The sequence below is a fragment of the Panthera pardus genome, unplaced genomic scaffold (genome assembly GCF_024362965.1).
Source record: "Panthera pardus isolate Hobbes unplaced genomic scaffold, ASM2436296v1 HiC_scaffold_17, whole genome shotgun sequence".
In the NCBI taxonomy this organism is placed as follows: domain Eukaryota; kingdom Metazoa; phylum Chordata; class Mammalia; order Carnivora; family Felidae; genus Panthera; species Panthera pardus.
Window position 1 is genome coordinate 21,716,149 of NW_026526732.1, and position 24,369 is coordinate 21,740,517.

The 24,369-nt window shown below is 38.6% G+C and overlaps 1 protein-coding gene across 4 annotated transcripts in view; it reads right to left on the reverse strand.

The window, feature by feature from the left end:
• Positions 1 to 24,369, reverse strand: part of UTRN (utrophin) — a 487,285-nt gene that overhangs the window by 242,526 nt on the left and 220,390 nt on the right. For all 4 annotated transcript variants that reach the window (XM_053904408.1, XM_053904406.1, XM_053904407.1 and 1 more), the window contains exons 45-49: positions 24,043 to 24,118; positions 16,358 to 16,572; positions 13,867 to 13,984; positions 9,587 to 9,792; positions 7,638 to 7,792 (exon numbers count right to left, since the gene is read on the reverse strand). In XM_053904408.1, coding sequence (XP_053760383.1) covers positions 7,638 to 7,792; positions 9,587 to 9,792; positions 13,867 to 13,984; positions 16,358 to 16,572; positions 24,043 to 24,118 — 770 coding nt within the window. The remainder of the gene's footprint in view (positions 1 to 7,637; positions 7,793 to 9,586; positions 9,793 to 13,866; positions 13,985 to 16,357; positions 16,573 to 24,042; positions 24,119 to 24,369) is intronic.

A 24,369-nucleotide genomic window follows, 5' to 3' on the forward strand; every position in this document is an offset into this window, starting at 1 on the left:
ATGAGGTATATATACATAAATGTATCAATAAAGTAGAAAAAATAAAGTAAAAGAAATAGAAAAATAAACACTCAATAAATAACATTTTCCCTAATCTTGTATATGCATTTAGTGAAACACTGGGAAATTAATTTGCTTACAGCATGCAAATGTGCAATTTAATAATAAATGTCCCAGAGAATTTTTTCAAGCTCACATATATCTGGGTGTCAGATTTTTTTTTTATCATGAATGTAATCAATTATTTAAAATAATGAACATACTGGGAACTAAACTCTATAGCAGTCCAAATTGTCTTCATATTATTATAATAAATATACATTTTAAAACTTGTAATCATAGTGTGCATTAACTTATAGTCTGATTTTTAAATATAATTTCACATGCAATTTAAAATAGAATATAACTCAAAGGTAACATATCACCCATTTTGTTCTTCTTTTAAAATGAGATCCAGTGGTAAGTATGGCATACTGGACACCACAAGAAATTTTATCCATTTTTAAGGAATTACACATGATTTATCATACTATCATAAGGCCAAAATAATTGCTCAAATGAAAGTCTCAGGAATATGTATGCACACTTCATCACGCAAGTTAATAAATTACCTTTAATGCCATTTGTTCACTGCTCTCAGAAAACCAACTAATTCTACCACCTCTGACATTCACTAACTATATGGCTTCGGATAAATCACTTCATATCTCCAATTTTTTTTCTATCCTTTAAAATAATTTGCCTCAAATAGATGAGGAAAGGACCCATTTCAGAGTCTCCAGAGGTCCTTTTAATTTTTATTTATTTTGAGAGAGAGGGAGAGAGAGTGCACATGTGCACATGCATGGGGGAGGAACAGAGAGAGGGAGAGAAAGAATCCCAAGCAGGCTATATGCTCAGCACAAAGCCCAATGCAGGGCTCCTTCCTATGACCCTGAAATTGTGACCTGAGCTGAAATCAAGAGTTAGACATTTGGGGTGCCTGGGTGGCTCAGTCGGTTAAGCGGCCGACTTCGGCTCAGGTCATGATCTCGCGGTCCGTGGGTTCGAGCCCCACATCGGGCTCTGTGCCTGACAGCTCAGAGCCTGGAGCCTGTTTCAGATTCTGTGTCTCCCTCTCTCTGACCCTCCCCTGTTCATGCTCTGTCTCTCCCTGTCTCAAAAATAAATAAAACGTTAAAAAAAAAATTAAAAAAAAAAAAGAGTTAGACATTTAACTGACTGAGTCACCCAGGTGCCCGACCAGGGGTCCTTTTAAAACTACATAATCCACCACAGAGATTATAGAAGAGACTCTTCATTCTCGCCCCCATCCCTAGCTTCAAGTCCAGCATCATCACGAATCACTGCATGTAAATGAAATGTAACTGACGAGGATACATGAGTGTTGTGTAGGCAGCAAAAAGGTTGGAAAGAACTCACGTGCAAGTTCTTAAGAGCACATCAGCACTGAACTGGCATCGGTCTACAATTCTCAGTGAAGAGTGTATATCTGGCAGTTCAGGTTTGCTACATCTTAAGAAAAGATCAGAAGAGCCAGAAGAGGTTCTGAGAAGTGTAATGAGAGAATATAGGGGCAGGAGCACTATTATAGGAGGAAAAAAAAAAGGCGGGGGGATTTCAAGTTTAGGACACTGTGGCTACTAGACAAAGGTAGAGAAAATTTTTTAAAATCTTTAAATTTTTTTAAAATAGTTTTTAGCCTATAAAGAATAAAGGATAGCCTGAAAGCCTAAAAGATAACAATATTTGAAGTTTAGAAGGGTAACTTTAGCAGAAACAAGAATTTTAACTTCAAACAGAAGTAACAGACTATAGAATTCTTTGGGACAAGTAATGGTGCAGACTGAACATATAAATAGCTTCTCATAAAAGATTTGAGGAATCCATGGGTAACAGATTTATAATAGTTTATATTTAAGGGAACTGGGATTTTTAAAAGGTAAACTCAGCTTTTGGAAGAGATTTCTGCTATAAAACCAGCTATATTCTACAAAATAGCTATGGTTATTTTGCAGCCTAACAAAACATGGCCACCCATATAACTGACTTTTCAAATGTTACTTTAAAGACGTTAAACAATACTTTGATAAGTTAAGCTACAAGACATATTATTTAATCAAGTGTGCATGTGGTTATAATTGGGTCAAAAGAGTGAATACAACTAAATATGTCTCTTTTTTTTTTTGCTTTAATGAAAAAGAATACCTTAAGAAACCCACAGATATGTGTTGCTAAGTTTTGCTATACTTAAAAAGTGACCTTTACAGTTACATGAGATTTAAATATATTTATCTCCTTTGAGAGGAAAATAGTGGCATCCATAGTTTGAGTGGCATGTAGAAAACTTACAATGAAGCAATTCTTTAAGCTTTTCAATGGATACTTTCATAAGGTAATTTTGTTCTTTGGTAAATAAAATAACATTTCGCTAAAAAATGTATTAAAGCACACTTTGGGGAAATGCAGTTGATTTAATGAAGAATTAGTCTCTACAGACATACCCCACAATCTATTGTCTTTTGGTGACCAGTCTTTGTTACACAGAGATTGGGTCATCATCAAGCATTGAAATATTCACTCCATGGGATTTAAGGAGACTATTCTAAACTGCTAATGCCATACCAATTGGGAAGCTCAAGAAAGGAGCCCCCACTGGCCCCACCCCCACTCGATGATGCCTGCCATTGACCTTGTACAACCCAAAGGAGTTGCTCTCCCTAGGGCTGCTGCAGCCAGCAAGTAAATAGCTAAGACCACAGAACTATTTCTGTGACAGAATTTATATCACCACATCCTGTTTCCCTTTTAGCTAAATCACTACCAAATATCCAGTCTTCATTACCCAGCCAATATAAGACTTAACTCCAATACTACTCTGCACCTTCCCCAGTCAACCCCAACTCACCCCCAAAACCCTTCTTCTATTATGTCCAGAAATCTCTTCTATGATCAGCAGACCACAGATCAACCCCTTCATCTTAAGGGAAATTGGCTTCCTTAGGAACATCAGTTCCTCTGGAAAATTTTAATGGCGTTTTTTTCTTTCTCCTCACAGATCCTATATGCCCCAGGGTGAGTAATTGGAATAAGGGTCCTCTTCCTTGCTTTCCATTGCCACTTCCAGGAAAATACTGTTTCTCTCATCTTCCAGGCAAAACCTTACTCTTTCAAAGCACAAGGCATTTACCCATTATGTTCATATAATGACCTCCAGGCCCATGGTCACTGCATACTGGTTAAAAGGGTTGCTCCCTACCTCAACAGGTAAGTAGTGTCTGAAATTCAATTTAAGATCTGCCTGCCGAGCCACAGGCTCTAGTGGGGGCTGTACCACCCAGCGAAAGAGACATCTTACCCATGATTATGGACTGAGAGCAATCTCCATCTCACTACCTCACAAACCCCTTCCTCTCCCCTGCAACCCATGTACCATCTGCATTCCTTCTATTTGCCTCTGAGATGAGCAGTGCTAAAGAACACGATAACAGGGCTATCTTCCCTTTACGTTTATTACGACCAACCACAAAGAGGCAGTCATCTCTGCCCAGCAATACTGAAGTTCCCACAGGAAGCTCTCTGCCCCACCCAACCCAGATGCTGACATTACGTGTGGTCCTCTCCAAATCTCTCAGTCCCACCTCCAACCTCACTGATGGCATATTCATGGATCACAAAGAGAGTAGGCTCATTGCACAGAATCTTCCATCTTCCCAGCACATCGTGATTAATGATGTATAAGATGGTCCTTATAGCACAAAAGGATATTGTCTCATTTCCTTTACAATATTTCAACGTAGATCACTAGGTGTGTGTATGGGTATGCATGTAGGCAAGTATATGTATACATATACATACACATATACGTACATATATACATACACATATACATATACATAGGCACTCTAGGGCTAAACACCATTTCAGACCCAAATCAGACATCCACAGTTCAAAAGTTACTATGAACACATTTCAACTCACACTATAATCTCAACTTACACTAAAAAAAAAAAATTGTTAATTGCCATTAAGAGATGTAAGAGGAAAACAATTTCACAGATGAAAAGAGCAGTGATCAATCCATGTCTGTTAGTTAAAGACATTAGAAACAGGCCTGTTGTTTGCAGAATCCAACATAGTGGGAGCTAGCTGTGTTTCAGAATTAAGAACTTTCTGTACAATAAAAAATTATTATTATGAATGTATCTGTATGACATATTACCCCCAAGTAGGGTCTGAGGCAGCAAACACATTAATATTTCTGCAGCTAGGAACAAGGCTATTTATACTAAGCAGGACAAATAAAGGCTATAATAAACAGCCTCATGTCAATTCAAAGCTTTCTGTTATCAGAGCATATTGCATTTTGGCATCGTAGATAAGGGACTGAGGCCCTATAACTGTGAATGGCCAAATTACTTAGGCCAATTGCAATTCATACAAAACATTTCCTTTGAAAGCTGATATTAAACCTCACACATTATGCCACAATGACAGTATTCCATGAGCAAGTATAATAACCCCTCACCTCCCTCCCCGAATTTGGCTGACAATGACGCATATACAGAGTATGGCTTTGAGATAAGAGGAGAGCCCTTGTATAAACCCTCTCAGCGACCACTGCAGAGGGCACAATGGCCACATACTGGAGAGTGTTACATTATTCATCGGCAGAGGCCCCTGTATCGTTAATCAGATCTGGTTTCTAAACTCAACACAGATAAGAAACAGTAAGTGGAATCACAGACAGATCCGAGAGGCAGGTACACAGAGCAGTCACAGCAATAGCTGACATTCCTATAACAAGGAAGAAGAACAAAATTATTCTTAAAGAAGGTAAGACTGACTGCACAGTCAAAAAGGTCTGGATACCAGTCTCAGTTCTGCTTTTAAGAGCTGTGTGATCTTGGGTGTTCCTTAACTTTCCTCTGCTTCAGTCTATTCAACGACATGGCATTGATGAAAACGCAGCCTGTCTCCTATGGCTTGCAGATTAAATAAAATAATGCATGTGAACAGATTAGCATAGATCCTGACAATGGGAAGACACCCAATAAAATTTATACACTAAAAATAAAGCAGAAGATCTTACAAAGTACAGTAGCCTGAATAAATTTACTACCAACTCTTCAGAACTCAGAGCATGAAGAGCATTATCATACCTTAGTATAGAAAATTATCATCTTGGCTCTGCCATGTGACTTTGAACATGTCATTTAACTTCTCAGAGCCTGAGAGCATTACACTGGACCACACATTCTCAGTGGAGGTGAAAAGTGGTTCTTTGGTGGGGCAGGGTCAGGGAGGGGAGTGGAAAAATGTACCCTTTTTATGTATAAAGCACAACTGTAAAGTACAGAAAGAGATATACAGTATACCCATGGTATTAAAATTTCATGGGAGTGGGGATCTCACGAGGCTCTCTGAGAGTTGATAATATAAAAACATCGAGAAACACTGGCTTAAATGAACTGTAAGATTGTATATAGCCCTTAAAGTTCTTTAATTCTACCTATCACAATAAGAACGCCAAGGATTTTTTTTAAATGTTTGTTGTAAGTTTATATATTTTGTTTAAGGCAAGGAAAGATTTGTATATTCTAGAAAGGTCTCCAATTAAAACAGTTAAAAATTGTAAGTATCACTGTTTAGAAGGGAAAATTCTAGAAATACATAGAAACTCCAGCTGTCACTCAGGAAAGGATCCTGTGAGCTACAGTTTTGTTGTATTTTCCCTGCTTTATAGATAGTAATATACCTAAATCGTGTCTAAATATTAATGTTGATGTATTTCCCTCCAAAATGCAGTAAGAAAATACAATAAGGACAATGTCTTGTAACTACCATAAAATTGGAACACTGTGCTTGTCTTAGCTCTGATAAATGAAAGATCACCTTGGAATATAATTCATTTTTAATTGCCTCTTCCATCTAATCTAACTACTGCTGTAGGCTGTCTTAAAATATTTACAAAGTAAAAGCAAAAAAAAAAAAAAAAAAGAATTGGAGGTGCTAAATAAAGCAGGCTTCACATTCCTAAGTGATCAGTGTTTTTGGTATCGTTTACAACAAAAACAAAGTCATAATTCTTACATATGGATTTTTGGAGACACACAGATAAAGTATGCTTAAGGACTATCTTAGTGTTAAAGCTGGGTTTTTAAATTGAGATATAATTGACATATCATATTGCGTTAGTTTTAGGAAAGCGCCCTAAGGTATAAAACAGTAATTTGATGCAAGTATATATTGCAAAATGATTAACACAGTAAATTTAATTAACGTCTATCACCACACAGGGTTACACATTTTTTTGTTCTTGTGCTGAGAACTCTTAAAACCTACTTGGTAATATTCGAATATACATAACATTCGAATATACATTCGAATAATATTTGAATATACAATACAGTATGGTTAACTATGGATGCCATGCAGTCCCCAGGACTTATTTATCCTATAGCTGTTTTTAATTCACCCTCTTCCCTGCCCTAGTTTTGGGATCCTTACTACATCCAAGTAACCAATTACAACAAAAGACAACAGATGTACTAAAATGCTAGAAAGGGCAGCATTATAGCTATCTTCGGCTTTAACTACTCTGAAGTTTTGTATCTGCTATCTTAGTCTTATTTCCTCCAGAATCCTAAGTATGTGTAGCAACATATATATTCACACTCATATACTGCCTTTTAATTCTTTACTTTGAGTTTCCTAAAAATCTACTTTGAAGACTCCAAAAATGACATTGTAAAAATGCATAAAACACCTCCACGTCAAACTGTTATTAAACGCTTGGCCATACTTTATTACCAATAACTTGTATCATAAGGTGTTCTAATATCATCCATTTTACTCACTGCAAAATAAAATGTGTTTTGATACAAATTAGCTTTCAGGCAGTTGGTTGTATTTGAATATATAAAGATGTGTGTGATAGCATAATTTTATTAGACACAGGCATTCCCAGTACCATGCAGGAAGTAAACGCTTTTTCCTGATGATCAATGTAAGTATGCTATCTTAAAGAGACTCTAACCACTGCTTACAGTTCCTCAGACCCTAGGTGTTCAACTGACAGGAAAATCTCTCTTATAAACACATATGCTATTTTAGATTCTTCCAAATATACTGGCTTGACAGAGTAATGGAATGAAAATAGATTAGCTGAAGCCCTAAATATACATAGCATGTTTCAGAAGCCTGGTGTTGGATCCGTGTGTTCTCAGCCTCAACTGAGGATGACCTGGCCAAAGAGTACACTATTTTAATTACAATTAGGGGTGATATTACCCTAATGCATCTGCAAATACCGAACTGGTCCTTACCACCAGAGTACTACAGGATGTATTCCAGGTAATGCTGGGAGGCCGAGGAAAATCAGAGCACATAAAATGATCTATGGCAAGGTTTAGCCTCACTCAAGGAGAACCCCACTGCAGAAATTCAAGTAGATAATGTATAAATATACCTTCTGTACTAAGTGTGAAAATAGTAACTCGGCACAGTACAAAAATTTTTTAAAAGTAATAAGATATACTTCTAGTAGTCCCATATTTGGCATGTTTCCATGAGAAAGCCAAAGCAACTCAATTCTCACCTCTACATGCATTTACCTGCCAGGCCCTTAGTGTTACCTTTGTTTGAGGTTGATCCATGATGTTTTTAAGTACTCGGTGGTTTCCTTCACATTCCTGGTGTCATCACTACCATATTCCTCAAGCAGCTTCTGCAGGACATTATCGAATGCCATTACAATACCATCGCCAGGACTCAGTTCTTGAAGCAATATCTAAGGTGTAATTGTAGGGGTAATGATTAGCCTTGGTCACTCGGTAACTAGTATTACCTAAACACTCATCCTCCCCGGAGGTTGTGACATGTTTTAGACACAAATATCAAAAGAAAAAAGCAAATTATGAGACAAACTCTTGAACATAAGCTTAATTAAAAGTAATTCTGGAAGTGAAAAGGCAAGTGTCTAGGAAATGATCAAGTACATAGCAGATGATATTACAAGACTCTCTTTTTTTCTTCTCTGAGATATTTTACTTCCTCAAACCATTTATCTTTTCCATTTGTTCTGCTATATACCTGATCCTTATAGCAACGTGAATCATACAGGAATAAACTTACTATAGAGTTCTTCTACATACTGGCAGAAATGAAAAGGGCCAACAACATGGAAGTCTTCTGTGCCCCTGGATCACTCTGTGTGTTGACAAAGTTAACTGCTTGGGTGGATCAAGCGAGGTTTACTGAGAGTTGCTTAAATAACTACACGGATGCAGAGTGTGTCCACATGCACTGGGTTTCCACCTCTCAGAACCCCCAGACCTAGATACTCCCCATGAAATCTAAATGACAGAGGAATGTTCCTATAATGCTTTTTATAGCAACTGGCAAAAAAAATCACCCTAAAGTTGAAGCAGAAAAGAGCCACACTATTGTTTAGAAAGGAATATTTTTAATATCTGCTGATTGAAGCATTGGTATCACTTTTTATTTTATTTCAGTCAGCTTTGCTGACTATTATACTGGAGTCATTTAATTAAAACAATCTGCAGATATCATAAACACACAAAACCATCCACAAAATCAGGACACCTGGCCACTTGACTTCTAAATTGTAACTGTGGAAAGTCTACAAGCGTGAAGAATAAATACATGTTCTCAGGTTTTATATTTTCTCTCCCACATATTCTTTATTATATCTTTATTATATTCTTCACAAATGTACACTGTCATCTTAAGTTACCTGAAGGGCAAAGAAACGTTATACCAAAATATAACCTAACACCTATAACCCCCAACCCAAGAATATTTTCTTTTTTAAAAATGTTTATTTACTTATTTTTGAGAGAGAGAGGGAGTAGGCGTGAGTGGGGGGGAGGGGCAGAGAGAGGGAGAGAGAGAATCCCAAGCAGGTTCCAGGCTATCAGTGCAGAGTCTGATGCAGGGCTTGACCTCACAAACAGTGAAATCATGACCTGAACCAAAACCAAGAGGTGGACACTTAACACACTGAGCTACCCAGGTGCCCCAAATATTTTCTATAGAGAGAATACAAAACAGCACTTTAAAAATACCATTAATGTTCGATGTTGTCAACTTTATACTCAAACCAATCACAAAAAGTCACCTATTCTTATGGTACAGATAAAGCAGTTGGTTATAAAGGTACTAAAAGAAACTACACTTGTTACCTGATTTGGTCACTATGGTAGCCTCAAATGAAGATCTCAGAGAATTTCATAAATAAAAATAACCTTCAGGGTAGACATGGAAGGGAGTAAAAGGAGGAGGGTTCCTATCTTTCTAGATGCTGGTTCATGGTTGTGTTCCATTTGCAAAGAACCAGTGAGGGATAAATCTGGCATACAGGTACATTTCTATCTGTTATGCCTTCCAATTTTTTTCAAAAACCTTCCTGGTCAAATTTTTTAATATAAATTTAGATGTATATTCTAAGCACTTGTGAAAACATCATGACAAGGGTCCCCAAAATTACAGTTCATGACGGAACAAAAAAGTACATCCAACAAACTGATCATGCAAAAAAAAAAAAAAAATCTATGAGTCTTACTTGATTATCAGAAATTTGCTTGATGAGTGGATCCCTTCGAGCTTGTTGGAGAATGTAGAGTCGAGCCTCATATTTTCTCATGAGCTCCTCGGTTTCTTCCCTGTGATCATCCCACTGAAGACTGTCGATAATCATGTCCTCCAGCTGCTGCTGTCTTAACTCGACACCATGCTGAGTGCTATCCCACTGGTTCTTGACCTTTTCCACTGGAGGAGACATTATAAAAATAATCCCAGAAAGTAACTTTCAGTAAAGGGGAAAAATACCTGACACCAAGTCCATCATAAGTAAGGTTATAAATGGAAAAGAAAAAGAAGGCAAATTGGTACATACATCTTAGGGGAATTTTTTTAAGTTTATTTATTTTTGAGAGAGACAGAGAGAGTGAGGGAAGGGCAGAGAGAGAGAGAGAGAGAGAGAAAGAGAGAGAGAGAATCCCAAGCAGGCTCCACACTGTCAGCACAGAGCCCAATGTAGGGCTCAATCCCATGAACCATGAGATCATGACCTGAACCAATATCAAGAGTCAGACACTTAACCGACTGAGGCACCCAGGTGCCCCTAAATTCTATTTTATTTATTTATTTATTTATTTATTTATTTATTTATTTATTTATTTTTAAATCTTTTTCTAAATTTATTTTGAGAGAGAGAGAGAGAGAAAGACAACTGGGGAGGGGCAGACAGAGGGAATCCCAAGCAGGCTCCACTCTGTCAGCTCAGAGCCCGATGAAGGGCTCGAACTCACAAACTGTGAGATCATGACCTGAGCCAAAATCAAGAGTTGGACGCTTAACCGACTGAGACACCCAGGTGCCCCTCTAAATTCTATTTTAAATGGGGTGCCTGGGTGGCTCAGTTGGTTGAACGTCCAACTTCAGCTCAGGTCATGATCTCATGGCTTGTGAGTTCGAGCCCCACGTTGGGCTCTGAGCTGACAGCTGAGAGCCTGGAGCCTGCTTTGGATTCTGCGTCTACCTCTCTGCCCCTTCCTTGCTCACGCTCTGTCTCTCTATCTCTCTCTCTCTTTCTCTCTCTCTCGAGAATAAATAAAAACAGAGGCACCTGGGTGGCTCAGTCGGTTAAGCGTCCGACTTTGGCTCAGGTCGTGATCTTGCGGTCCACGAGTTCAAGCCCCGCATCGGGCTCTGTGCTGACAGCTCAGAACCTGGAGCCTGCTTCTGATTCTGTGTCTCCCTCTCTCTCTGGCCCTCCCCCCATTCATGCTTTGTTTCTGTCTCAAAAATAAATAAACATTAAAAAAAATTTTTTTAAATAAAAAAAGAATAAATAAAAACATTAAAAAATTTTGTTTAAAAATAAAATAAATAAATTCTATTTTTAATGCACTGAAATAGCTCACAATAAAAATAACAACTATTTTAAATGGATAAACCAAAAATTATAAAGAAAGTAAATTCCTATCTAATTTATATTCACAGAATCTGGTTTAATAAAGGTAGAGTTTAACAATACTCTATGACAGAACTGTAAGACACAGATGTAGTCACTTGTCATCTTCAAAGGAGATGCTCTAAGGCTGTCAGGATTTTGAAAGGAAATAATCTATTTAAGAATACTTTTCATATTTGTTTTACTGTAGCATGAAAGAAAGTATTTTTATATGTTCAAGAAAAACACCAAGAGCAAATTAGATTCAAGTTCTATGTCCCCAGTAGCTCTTTACCATAAAAAAATTGACACTAGATCTTGTCCTCTTTCTTTTTTAATATCTCTTTCTATTTCTTTTTCTCCTCTGTCTGTTCTCCACCCTTTTTCTCCCCTACCCTCTCTCCTCTTCTCATTTTTAACAAGGGACTAAGGAAAGAGAGATCTAATGAAACAAACTTTTGATGAATTACTTTATGGGTAGTTCATGACCTTGAACTGAGGCACTAGTAAACAGTAGCTTCGAATAACTTCAACAACCCATTGATCATAAGTAGGTAGGACATCAAAAATGTCTAGAAGATGCTTTGGATGTCACACAGAGTGCAGAGCACTCTGGTTAAATACCAGGCCTACAAGAGCTTAACCACAAAATAATATTGCAGTTAAGGCATAATGGGACCTTCTGGTAAAATTTCTTGGGATAACAGGGTTACAGCAAGCCATAAGAGCTATCATTTTTAGTAGTGCTCAGAAAACTGGAAATTATACTTAACGTTTAATAATTTCTAAAAATTGTTCAATGAAATTATCTGTTTTAAGCTGTCTTCTTTAACAGTTTAAATAAATTGCCTAAGTTTTTTACTTCAAGAGAGAACAAATTCATCATAATGTTCTACTTGTCAGTTAAAAAGTTACATAAAGTACTTATGATCAACCCTATTACTAATAGAATCCTTTAATAGTGAACAAATAACATGAAAGACATCAAGTGACAGCAAATATCACAGGTTTATCATTAAGCAAATTGTTCTATTCTTTGTGAATAAGTGTTAAAAGCAGGTTATTATAGGCAGTACACTCCTACTGAGCTTTTTTTTTTCCCATAGAATGAATAATGACAAAGATCATGTAGGCTCCATGCAAATAAAAAAAAGGAGAAAAAAACAAAGAGAGGGAGTTAAATTAGAAAGGGAAGCTACTCAGAAAGAGAAAAGTCTTGTCAAACAACCTTAAAAGAAACAGTGGACAAATAGGAGGGGGTGGGGAAAACATAAGATGTGGATAAAGCAAAATGGAGAAGACTTTGTAAATAGTTTGGGGTCACTGAGGCAGAGAAGCTCTCCTGCCACGTGATAGGAAACGAGATCACTCCAGAGTTTCAACAGAGACCTGAGCAATCCATCAATTGGGGAAAAAAAAAAAAAAAAAAAAAACCATGGAGAAAGAAAGAAAATGGCTTATGCAGTAAAAATAAACCAACACTGTGACAAAGTTCTCTGCTAACTCCTCTGTTCCAATAATGTTGCTGCAGCCACGTTTATTTTGAAATCAAAACACACTTTTCATGGGAGGAAGCGTTGACTTGCTTTGCCTCAGAAAATATTAGACAAGGTAATAAAGTAACTTTCAGTTTATGTTCTGCCCCAAATATTTATGAAGTCCTTACTTTGTATTGAACACTGTAGGAGGCCCAGGGCCAGAAAGATGAATATTTACTGTCTATGGAAAGGAGAGAGAATTAAAATAATTGTGAGATCTACAAGGACATTATCAGGCAAAAGGCCACAGCAGAAACTAAAGATAGAAAATACAGTTCTCCAGGGACTACTAGAGGGTAGGGAAGACATCACATAGGGGGTGACATTTTAGCTGCTGCATAGAATTTCACTGGGGAAGAAAAGGCCGAGAGGAAAAAAATAATAATAATAATGTGAATAAAGGCAAGGAGACTAGGAACTTCCAGGATGTTTTAAAGAATATCTACAATATGGAATAGTTACAGTGGGTGGAAGGCGGTATGGGAGAGGGGATGATGAAAGCAGACAGTGACTATCCCTACATGACATTCTTGAGAATTTAGACTGTTTTATATGTCTACAGATTTCACAGATGCTTATTTTAAGCCAGAAAGCAAATGAAACAGGGATCTTTGCTGTGGTGTTTGTATGTTTATTTTTTGTTTTGTTTTATTTTGCTTTTAACTAAATTATTCCCAAATTAGTATCCGGCCCACAGGTACATGGTAGTTGCTCAATAAATTCTTTTTGGAATGAATTTGAAGAACAGGAGTTAAATAGACAAAGCAAGATCTGGTTTTACTAAATAAATTATAATGAAAGCATGGTTTTGCATTCTGATGGTTTTCTCTAACTTTTCTTTTTTGATTCCTTTAAAAGAAATCCTAACTTAAAAGGAACAAAATCCAATGTGCCAGTAATTAAAAGTAATAAGGTTAGGGGTGCCTGGGCGGCTCAGTCGGTTAAGTGTCTGACTCTTGATTTCGGCTCAGGTCATGATCTCACGCTCATGAGTTCGAGCCCCACATGGGCTCTGCACTGACAGCACAAAGCCCGCTTGCGATCCTCTCTCTCCCTCTCTCTCTGCCCCTCCCCTGCTCTCTCTCTCTCTCTCTCTCTCTCAAAATAAGTAAACATTAAGAAATAAATTTTTAGAACATTAATGAGAGGTTAACACTTTAAGGAATTCATAAGGGAATCATAATAATGTTCACAAAAAATAAAAATGGAAGCAAAACTATAATTATTAATAGATACTATCGAATATCAAATAATATTAATTTCTGGGTAAATAATCTATGAAAATGTGTATGTGTGTGTGTTACCATTTTCAGGGAAAGTGGGTAATATATCATTTAGAAAAAAACTTACATTTTTCTGTGATTGCTGTTCTCACATCTGAACTAGAAGCTTTATTTTTCAAATTCTGTGCCAATGTAAAAACACAATCAAGCTGAGGATGGCGTTGCTCTAAGTCAGCCTTCGTGATCTGTTAAGAACACATGATCATTAAGATAGGTCATAAGCCGTACCATAAGAGTACTACTAACAAAGCAAAACCAGCGTGCTGACATCAGAATTGTCGTTTTCCTCCTACAGCGAGGCATCAGCAGTCTAGCAGAGAAAGAGAGGCTGGAAGGCAAGGGTCCTGGGTTTAAATCTCAGCTCTGCCACTTATCGTCTAGGTCGCTTGGCAAAGCACTTAACTCTCTGTCTGTGTTGTAGTTTTCACAAAAAGAAATAATAAAAATCGTACAGCTCAGCTATACGAAGTCTGAGCAGATTCAGTGAAGAAAATCCCTATGAAAAAAATATGGTCTGAAAACATTAGCAGGGACTTCTGCTGATGATACCCTGTATATCTGCCCTACATCAGATATGAATATAAACTAATGTCACCTGCAGGGCTGGGGTGAGACAGTAAAAAAAGGCTATTGGGATAACTGCGAATTAAATGCATGCAGACGTGAAAAATACTGCTGCAGGGGATTTATCTCAGTACTGATAAATAGGGGCAAAAGGTTTAAAATATGAGGAATATAGTGTTCCCAACATAGAACTAATAAAAAGCCATAAAGATTAGAAAACACAATTTCCAGTAAGTACAAATAGTGTGGCAAAGATTCTCTCCCAGCTCTTCCTCTTTATAAATTCACTAATTTTTCAGATTTCAATTAGCCTGATAGTGTCAAATATTATCTTGAAATGGATTATTCACAACTTCTAATCCTGAATCCCAGAGAAACATTTCAATGAATGCTGATTATTTCCTTCTAATTGGCCTAAGAACCTCTCAACACAACATATCTGAAACTAAATCAATCAAACCCTCATCCACGTTCCATTTCTTCTATTCCCTATTTCTGTTAATTGCAATAGCATCATCTTAGCCACTCGGAAAGGGCTCTTGTGCTTGCTTTAAGTATCTCTTGCCTCCAATTTATCCTAAGCACTAAGAAGCATCCCAGTCTTCTTACCACAGCAGCACTCTATTATCATCAGTCCTCAGCCACAATTAAAAAAGAAAAAGAAAAGGGGTAAAAAGAACTGCTCACAGACTAAAAACCCAACGGGCTTTGCACGGTCTAGGAAGTGAACTTGAACCTGCCTTTGCTATCTGACCGCCCACTACACTTCTTTCCTGCACCAATGTTGACCCAATGTCCCTCACGCTCCCCTACCTCATGTCCTTATTCACTCTGTTCCCTGTATCAGGAATGCCATTTACTTTATCTCCAGATGTCAAAATCCCACACAGTACGCTTTCCACCATTGTGAAGTAATCTCCTTCCTCATGCTGGCTCCCCTAACAGGTGGCTTATAGCTATGCTATGGCTTCTATCAGATTCTGCCTTGCTGGAGCAACGTCTCTACTTACGTGTACCCAGTGTCTCCGCCTCACTTTGGACATATTTGTAGTCTGGGGATAAAATCAATACCCACCTCAAAAGACTGTTAAAAAAGTGAAGGAGACGATACATGTGAAATACTTCCTAAACTGCCCAGCACATTTTAAGCACCTAATAAAAGTTAGCAATAGCTATTGTTATTATTTTATGGTACATTGCCAATTTCTACCTGGTATGTCCTTTTCAGTATCCCTATATAACACACAGCCCAGAAACTAGCACACTATGAATACTGAAAATTTATGTTAGATGGTGTATGCATGGTAACAAATTTCTAGGCATGAGATTCTCACTTCTGAAGTCAGCAATTAAACACAGAAGCTCATTACAAAATATAAAGTAAAAAGGGGCTTTAGGAAAATATCCTACATCACAGTAGGCATTAAATCTAACACTAGTTTACATTTGTATTGATGTGTCTCCCTTTAAGGTATCAGTTTTAGGTTTTAAAATACACTGAGTCTAGGCGTGGCTGGGTGGCTCAGTCAGTTAAGCGTCCAACTCTTGATTTTGGCTCAGATTATGATCTCACAGTTTGTGAGATTGAGCCCCACATGGGGCTCTGGACTGACAGTGCAGAACCTGCTTGGAATTCTCTCTCTTCCTCTCTCTCTCTCTCTCTCTGCCCTTTCCCCACATGCTTCCATGAGTACATGTGCACTCTCTCTCTCTGTCTCTCCCTTTCAAAATAAATATTAAAAAAAAAATTTAAATACAAGTAAAATACACTGAGTCTACACTTCAAGTTGGTAAACCTCATCTTACAAAAACACTAAAAATGCAAGAAACGATTTTCTCTTTGGAGCTAGCCAAACAGCATGGCTGTTTGACAGATAGAGAGTTTTTTAAAGCTCATTCTCCCAGGGTTTAGGACAAACAAAGGAGCTCCAAACAGATCTTGTCTGCTTCTGTGTGTGGTATTTCCATGACAAGCCTTTACATTATGTACTTACTTTCATTCGGGAAACTGTCTTATTGATCTCTTCTACATCCCCGACAGTGACAATGTTGGATTTCAACATCTGGTCGATCAGGACCAGCCAGTCAGCTAGTTCTGTTATGGTTTTATCCAGATCAGCAGGAATTGAAATTTCCGAAGTACGAGGAGACAGAACAGGAATATCGGACGCAGATGATTCTAGCACCACCTTTTGGACATTAGGATGAGCTGAAATTTAAAAATGTGGCAAAGTATTAATACATCAACAGGAGATTCTGACTGTGGTGGCCTAGTGGTGATTTGTGTGTGTGTTTACATAAAATTTAGTTTAAGTAAAAAAAAAATTGTAAGACGTTTTTATTTTTTCATCCTAAAAATGACAGTGGTATTTCCTGTCGAATCCATATGTCCGTGGTAGCCATAAAGCCAATTAAACTGTCCCACAATAGTCTAGAGCAGCAGTAAGTTAGAAGGAACTCACGCTGACACCAAGAGAAAATAAAATAAAAAGTAAATCAACTATAGGAAAATTAGGACTGCTACTTTATTTTCCCAAGATGTTTGCCTTAATTTGTAAAGTCAATTTATTCTAATTTTCTATTCTTTTCCAATTAACTTTATGAGTATTAGTCATTCTTAATAAAATTGAAAGAAGTCTTTGAGTACTTCCCTTTTTACTTCAAACTTTCTAATTGATTAAGTTCTTCTTTCCAGCTTATCTCTGAACTCAGGCAAAAGACCCTGCAGGCAAAGCATCCCAAGATGGGAACCGAAAGTACCCCTCAAGCAACAAGAAATGCCCTGAGCCAGCAAGACCCCATGTGATGGACTCTAGGACAATGATGGGCCTGACCTTCACCGCCCACCTGCACATAATCACTGACCCTTGTCCCACCTTTTCCTTACAGAAACCTAGAAGTATTTTCAGTACTTTGGAAACTCTTCGAGATACTAGTCCGCTGTCTTCCCGGTATTGGCCTTACTGAAAGAAATTCCTTTCTTTTTTCTCCACCACTCCTCTCTCTGCCTTTGGATTCTGTCAGTCGCAAGTGGCCAAACCTGGTCTGTCTGGGACCACCAGAACCAGGTGCAAGCACCTCTGGGCCCCAGTTACAAACTCATCATGACTACTTACTCATGTACTGATCTACATAAGTATATATTCTTATGAATGTATATATGTATATAAGAGAAAATATATATACTAAGTACAACACTATGTACTTAGTATATATATTCACTATCTACACAGAATATATTCACTAACTTTTAGTTAACCCTTCTGCAGCTGGATACTTCAATTGCTCCTGAAATTTTACTTTAAAAAAGAACTTGCAAGGGTTATCTTTTTATGTATTTTTGCACATTTTTGATTACCACCTTAGTATAAATTTCCCAAAGTAGAATTACGGGATCAGAAAATAGGAAAAAGTTTAATGTATCTAAGACTTATTGCCAAATTGTTTTGCTTAAAAGTTAGAAATTTAGGGGCACCTGGGTGGCTCAGTTGGTTAAGCGTCCGAGTTCAGCTCAAGTCATGATCTCACAATTCGTGAGTACAAGCCCTACATCATATTCTGTGCTGACAGCTCAGAGCCTGGAACCTGCTTTGGATTCTGTGTCTCCCTCTCTCTCTGTCCCTCCCCGGCTTGCACTCTGTCTCTCTCAAAAATGAATAAACATAAAAAAAAAGGGTTAGAAATTTAGACTTCTAGCAGCAGTGTATGGAACTGACAAAAATCCTACGTCCACACCAATAATATCCTATTTCAATGGATAAATACATCTTTCACCATTGTCTTCATTTAATGCTTCTTTGACTGTCAATGAATGCAAATATTTTTTTATGTTTACTAAAATATGGGATAATTTATAACTGTGTTCTTTATCTGCTTCCTTATCAGTTTAGATGAATTCTTTTTATAGGAAAGATGAACATTTGCCATGTCGCTGAAAGCAATGTTTCTACTTCAGGATTCAATTTTTTTTTATCAAATCCATAAATTTGTCTTGGGGGATTGTTTTCCCAGAACGTTTACAGTTACACTCTTGTCTTTTCCAAAGATTTGATAAATATTTTCTCTATTTTTTGTTTGCTTTTCTGTTTTTGTGTTGCTTTGTTTTTAATTTTTTTTTTAATGTTTATTCATTTTTGAGAGACAGAGACAGTCAGACCATGAGTGGGGAAGGGGCAGACAGAGGGAGACACAGAATCCAAAGCAGGCTCCAGGCTCCGAGCTGTCAGCACAGAGCCCGATGAGGGGTTCGAACTCACAAACTGCGAGATCATGACCTGAGCCGAAGTCGGATGCTCAACCAACTGAGCCACCCAGGCGTCCCGTCTTGCTTTGTTTTTAATAAAGAGAGATTTGTTTTAATAAAGAGAGGTTGGTTATTACTTTTCTTTAGTGTTGATAAAAGAATTAACTATTAGCTCCATCTGAAATCCACTTTAGCATACGGTATATTAGATGAGGCTTAAATTTTTTTCTCTAAAAAAAACATAGTCAATCTATACATTAAGCACAATTCTCATAAAAATCCCAACAAGTCTACGTGTTAACTTGGCAAAATCATATATTCACAATCTGATTTTCATATCAATATAGAAAAGGACCACAGTTGGGGTGCCTGGGTGGCTCAGCCAGTTGGGCGACCAACTTCAGCTCAGGTCATGATCTCGCACTTTGTGGGTTCGAGCCTCCTGTCAGGCTCTGTGTTGACAGCTCAGGGCCTGGAGTCTGTTTCAGATTCTGTGTCTCCCTCTCTCTCTGCCCCTCCCCCACTCACGCTCTGTCTCTCTTTCCTTCAAAGATAAACATTAAAAAAATTTTTAATAAAAAAAAGAAAAGAAATAAAAAAAGAAAAGGACCACAGTCAAAACAGGTGGGGGGTTATGCCCTACCAGATATTTAGTTGTATCACTTAGCTAATAATTAATGATTAACTCAGTATTTTATGGGCCCAGACATCCAAAGAGACCACTGGAAGAGACGAGCCACATGCATAGGTGGCAGAGAAACCTGACCTTGACAGAGACTGCATTAAAGATCAGTGAGGAGGAATTTACCGGCCAATAAATGATGCTATGCTGGCAAGAGTGGACACCCATGGCTGGAGCGAAGAGATGATGGGACAGAATTTGACCTCACATGCACCTTGGGGAAATTAGTTCTTGGTGGATTAAGAACCTGAATATGAAAATCAAAACTGTACAACCGTCAGTTGAAAATATAAAAAAAAGAAGCTTTCCGATTTTAGAGTACTAAAAATGCTGTAAAAACACACAAAAAGGGGAAGCTATTGGTAGACCATTAATGTTTAAGAATTCTGAAAATAGCACCACTAATAAAAATATTAGAAGCCATAGGGGCACCTGGGTGGCTCAGTCAGTTAGCATCCGACTTCAGCTCAGGTCATGATCTCACAGTTTGTGGGTTTGAGCCCCACGTTGGGCTCTATGCTTACAGCTCAGAGCATGGAGCCTGCTTCGGATTCTGTGTCTCCCTCTCTCTCTGTCCCTCCTCCACTCATGCTCTGTGTCTCTGTCTCTCAAAAATAAATAAACATTTTAAAAAAAAGCCACAGACTAAGGGACAGGATATTTGCAATGTACACTCTAAACAAGGAATTCGTAACCAAAATAGTTTATTTTGAGAAAGAGTGCACGCATACGCATGCATGCACCATAGGAGCAGGGGAGAAGCAGAGAGAGGAGAGAGAATCCCAAGCAGTGCAGAGCCCCAAACAAGGCTCTATCGCACCAACTGTGAGATCATGACCCGAGCCAAAAATCAAGAGTCGGGACTCTTAACCGACTGAGCCACCCAGGCACGCCCAAAATAATTCTTTAAACTCCAAAAGTATCAATCAGACAATCTACAAAAGAGGAAGCAAGAAAGAAATAAACATGAAAAAAGGCTCAATCATGCAGGCAACTGAAAAAAATGCAAAGTGAAATGAAATGCCCTATCTCTATCCGTCACAGGTTCACAACATAACGTCTGGGGAGCTCTGGGTGCCCAGAAACCCTTCCAAATTAGGATTATCATAAGTGATTTGCCTTTTCACACTCATTCCTTCCTGAGTGTAGAGGGGTTTTGCACTCAAGACTACATGCATCACGTGTGGTTCCACAACAAACTAATCGCAGAAGTGGCAATGAGAATCCAGATGTCCTCTCAGATGCCAGAAACGAAGGATTTTCAAAAATGTAAAGCAATGTCACTCTCTAGTTCAATTTGTTTTTGTCTTGGAAAAATTAGTTTATAATATTAATATTTACAAAAACATGCTGTTTTTGCTAACATAATAGATTCATTATTGTTATTTTAGACAAATTAATAAGTAATGCTTCAAATTTCTGGGTTTTTTTAATTAGGTAAATATTTATAAACATAACTCACACTTTGAGTGTCTTCAATAATTTTTAAAAGTGTAAAGGAGTCCCGAGAATGTGATGCTGAAGTGGCAGTAACATGTAAAACAATGAGAGCCCTCCCGTGGCTGGCAGCAGTGCGAACCGGAACAGGCTGTCTAGACAACATCTAGTGAAGTAGAAGTTGTTCATCTTCTATGACCCAGCAATTCTACCACGACATACCCTAGAGAATACCTCACGTATCATTCTGCCCAATCCTCACTGTTGCTTTCAAAACACTGAAACAACCTCAATATTCATCCATCATTTCAAATCACCAAGTACCTCAGAGGGACCTACTACGTGCAAGCACTGTTCTAGATGCTACGAGTATGGGAGTATGTGTGAGACAAAGGTCCTGCCCTCAGGGGGCCTGCCCGCTAGTGGAATAGACAGATGTTGTGAAGTAACACTAATGCAAGAAGATGGGAGAGCGATGGGATGTATTTGAGAAATGGCGGTCAGGGTCAGGAAAGGCTTGAGGTAGCATTTGAGGAAAGAACTGAATGGAGTGTGTGAATCAGGCAGATATCTGAAAGAAGGGCATTGGAAGAAGAAGGAAAGAAGAAGCAGCAAGCACAGGAGCCATAAATGGAAATGTTCTCAGCATGTTAGCAATAGCAAGCAGACCAATGTGTTTGAAATAGAACAAACAAAGGGAAAAGTGGTAAGAAATGCGATTAGAAAGGGGGGCAGCAGGCAGATCACACACGATCTTCTGGACCAGGTAAGACTTTAGCACTCATTTATGGATGACAAAAGATATAACAAGATTATGAGCCACGATGGACACAATAAAACCTATGTTTGTAAAGCATGACTTGGCTGCTAGCAGAATAGATTATGGAAGAGTAGTAAGGCAAGAAGAGAATCAGGACAGTGAGTTAGGAGATTATTCCTGTAACAGATGAAAGATGAGGGTGTTCAAGACTAGGGAAGTAGTTGGGATGAGACATGGGGATGACACACAGGACCGACAATTTGCTGAATAATTAGATCTTAACTCCAGAGAAAAGTCAAGGGTGACTTCAAGTGTATTGGCCTAAGCACTGGCCGGGCTATCCAAAGTTAAAAAGTGGCTAAAGCCATGGGACCAGTGAGCATACTAAAGGAGAGGGTTCTGAGGACTGCAGTGGATCTGGGCATGGAATACTACATGTCGGCGAAAATGCACTGACCAGAGCTGTATGCATCAAAACGTATGCCAGCAAGAATGGTCCAGTAAAGAAGAGAGAAAGAGGGTAAGTAAAAAGCCAAGAGAAGATGTGATGCAAAGCACAAGGGGAGGACGTGATCTCAGAAAGAAAAGAGATAAATCCTCCAGGGAAGTGGGAAGCACGCACAGTTTGTGAGCACAGATGTAGAGAAACCTACGTATAGGGATTCTCTCTGATGGGAAAAAGAAGATCTTGTTGGGCAAAACGTATTTCGTCTTTTAAAAATGAGAAGAGGTCATGAGTGGAGAGATGGGCAGCCAGGGGAGCTCAGAAGAAAGTGCAGTAGGATTGTCTGTGAGTGCTGAGTACCCAAGAGCATGGTCAGCAAGGGAAGCTGGCATGGATGAACCACGAAAACAACATGCCAAGTGAAAGAAACACAGTCTGATTCCGTTTATGAGAAATACCCAGAATAGACGATCCATGGAGACACAGCGATTGGTGGTTGCCACTGCCTGGGGGTAGAATGCAATGGGGAGAAACAGCTAAATGAGTAAGAGATTTTACTTTGGAATGATGGAAGTATTTTGGAACCAGACAGAGGTGGTGGTTGCACAATACTGTGAATGCATTCACATGTCAATCCAAATGTCACTGGATTGTTCACATTGAAATGGTTAATTTTATTTTTTGAATATAATAAAAAGAAGAAGAAATGGAGTTAAAAAAAAACACCATGTAGGACGAGAGGGACACACTGAAATAAATTTCAGGTCTCATACCTGTTCCAGAGACGAATGTCTTATTAAAAATGAACTGCCCACTTACTGGAAGGTGTACTTCTGCTATTAGCTCTTCTACTAAATGTGTATTAAAATGTTGTGTATTAAAACTTTCTCTGTTCCTTTGTCATAAGGACATTTAAAAAGGTAAGATAGCCTATTGCCCTTTCCTAAAATGCATCAAGTCTGTTTCCCGTCCTTATGGGGTTGAGTTTGTATTTGCAAGGCAGCAATACTCAAATGTTAATTCAAGTGTTTTGAATGTAATCAATGGACCGACCAGGCCCCAGGTATTTCTTGTGTAAGGTACTGGGAAATACAAGTAGAACACAACACAAACTGGGCCCTCAACAAGCCTGCGATTTCAAATAAGTTTTCTTAAAAGTCTCACCACTCATACTTTTCCAGAATCCTAAGGAGAAACAGAAGGTGGCGGGGGCAGAGGAGAGGAGGGGAGCGGGGAGGAGGGGGAGGAAGAGAAGGAGGATGTGTGAGGCAGGGTGGAGGAATACAAAGGAAGGGAAGAAGGCAGGAAGAGAGAGAGGAGGAAAAGGAGGAGAGGGGAGCGGTGGGGGGGAGTGGAAGAAGAGGAGGAAGGGGAGAATCAGCAGCACCACCACAGCTGGCACAGAATAAGTGGAAAGTTAGGGTTAATCACACTTGGGGGTTTGCCTGGTGACTCGGCAGAGGCAGAGCAGGGTGAGATGGTTTCAATGAGCCTGCAAGGCAGTGATGAGCAGTGACTGGGGTGGCCTCTGTGCAGTAGCCCACCCTCTACTCTGGACAAGGAGAGAAGGAAATAACCAGTGACCAGACTCTTCTTTCTCCAAATCTCAGTGATCAGCACTTGTCAGTGCATATCTTCACTGGGATGAAGAACTCTTCTAAATCCCCATCTCCCACCTGGTTCCAAGAATATTCAAACTTCCTGTTTCCAGTCCTGATCAGTGTCTAATTGTACGACCCCAGAATATGTTAACACAGCAGGTTGTGGCTGACGCCCTGAAAAGACTGCACGTCTCCAGAAAACTATTCCTCAATTTCCTCACCTTGCTCTCCCCTGGCCTTCAGCGGCCTCTGTGGAGACCCAGATCCCACTCCAGTCCCAGGAAATAAGTCTTAGCTACCATGGCAAGGAATGCCTTGCACATGCTGGACAGTGAAATATATCTTGTTTTAAAAAAGACATTCTTTTCAAGTAACTGAAAAGTAGAATAATAAGTCACAACTGCACTGTGTTTTTAAGTAAGTTTTTCTAACTCCCATAGGATGCTTAAAATTATAAAATTTTGTTATGCCTATAAAAATTTTTTTTGTTAAGAAATAAACTGTATCTTACCAGCCATTCTTGTCTGAGACACAGAACTGGGTTCCTGGATGCGTTCCTTCAGTGTGGTAGGCACTTCTCTGCATATCTACAGCATCAGGCCAAACAAAGAGAAGAATACTATATAAATAAAGATGATTATATTTTTGAAAGAGGAAGTGTTATTCTAAGTGATAGTTCTGCTGCTTTTCTTCCCCCTCAACGCCTGAGCTTCTGTCTCCACCCTCACATCCACTGCAGTCTTGCCAAAGCCCCCACTTTACTGACATTACTGTCAAGAGTACCCTCCAGTCCTTAGCTGTCCTAGTCCTTTGTAACATTTAATGTTGTCCCCTCCCC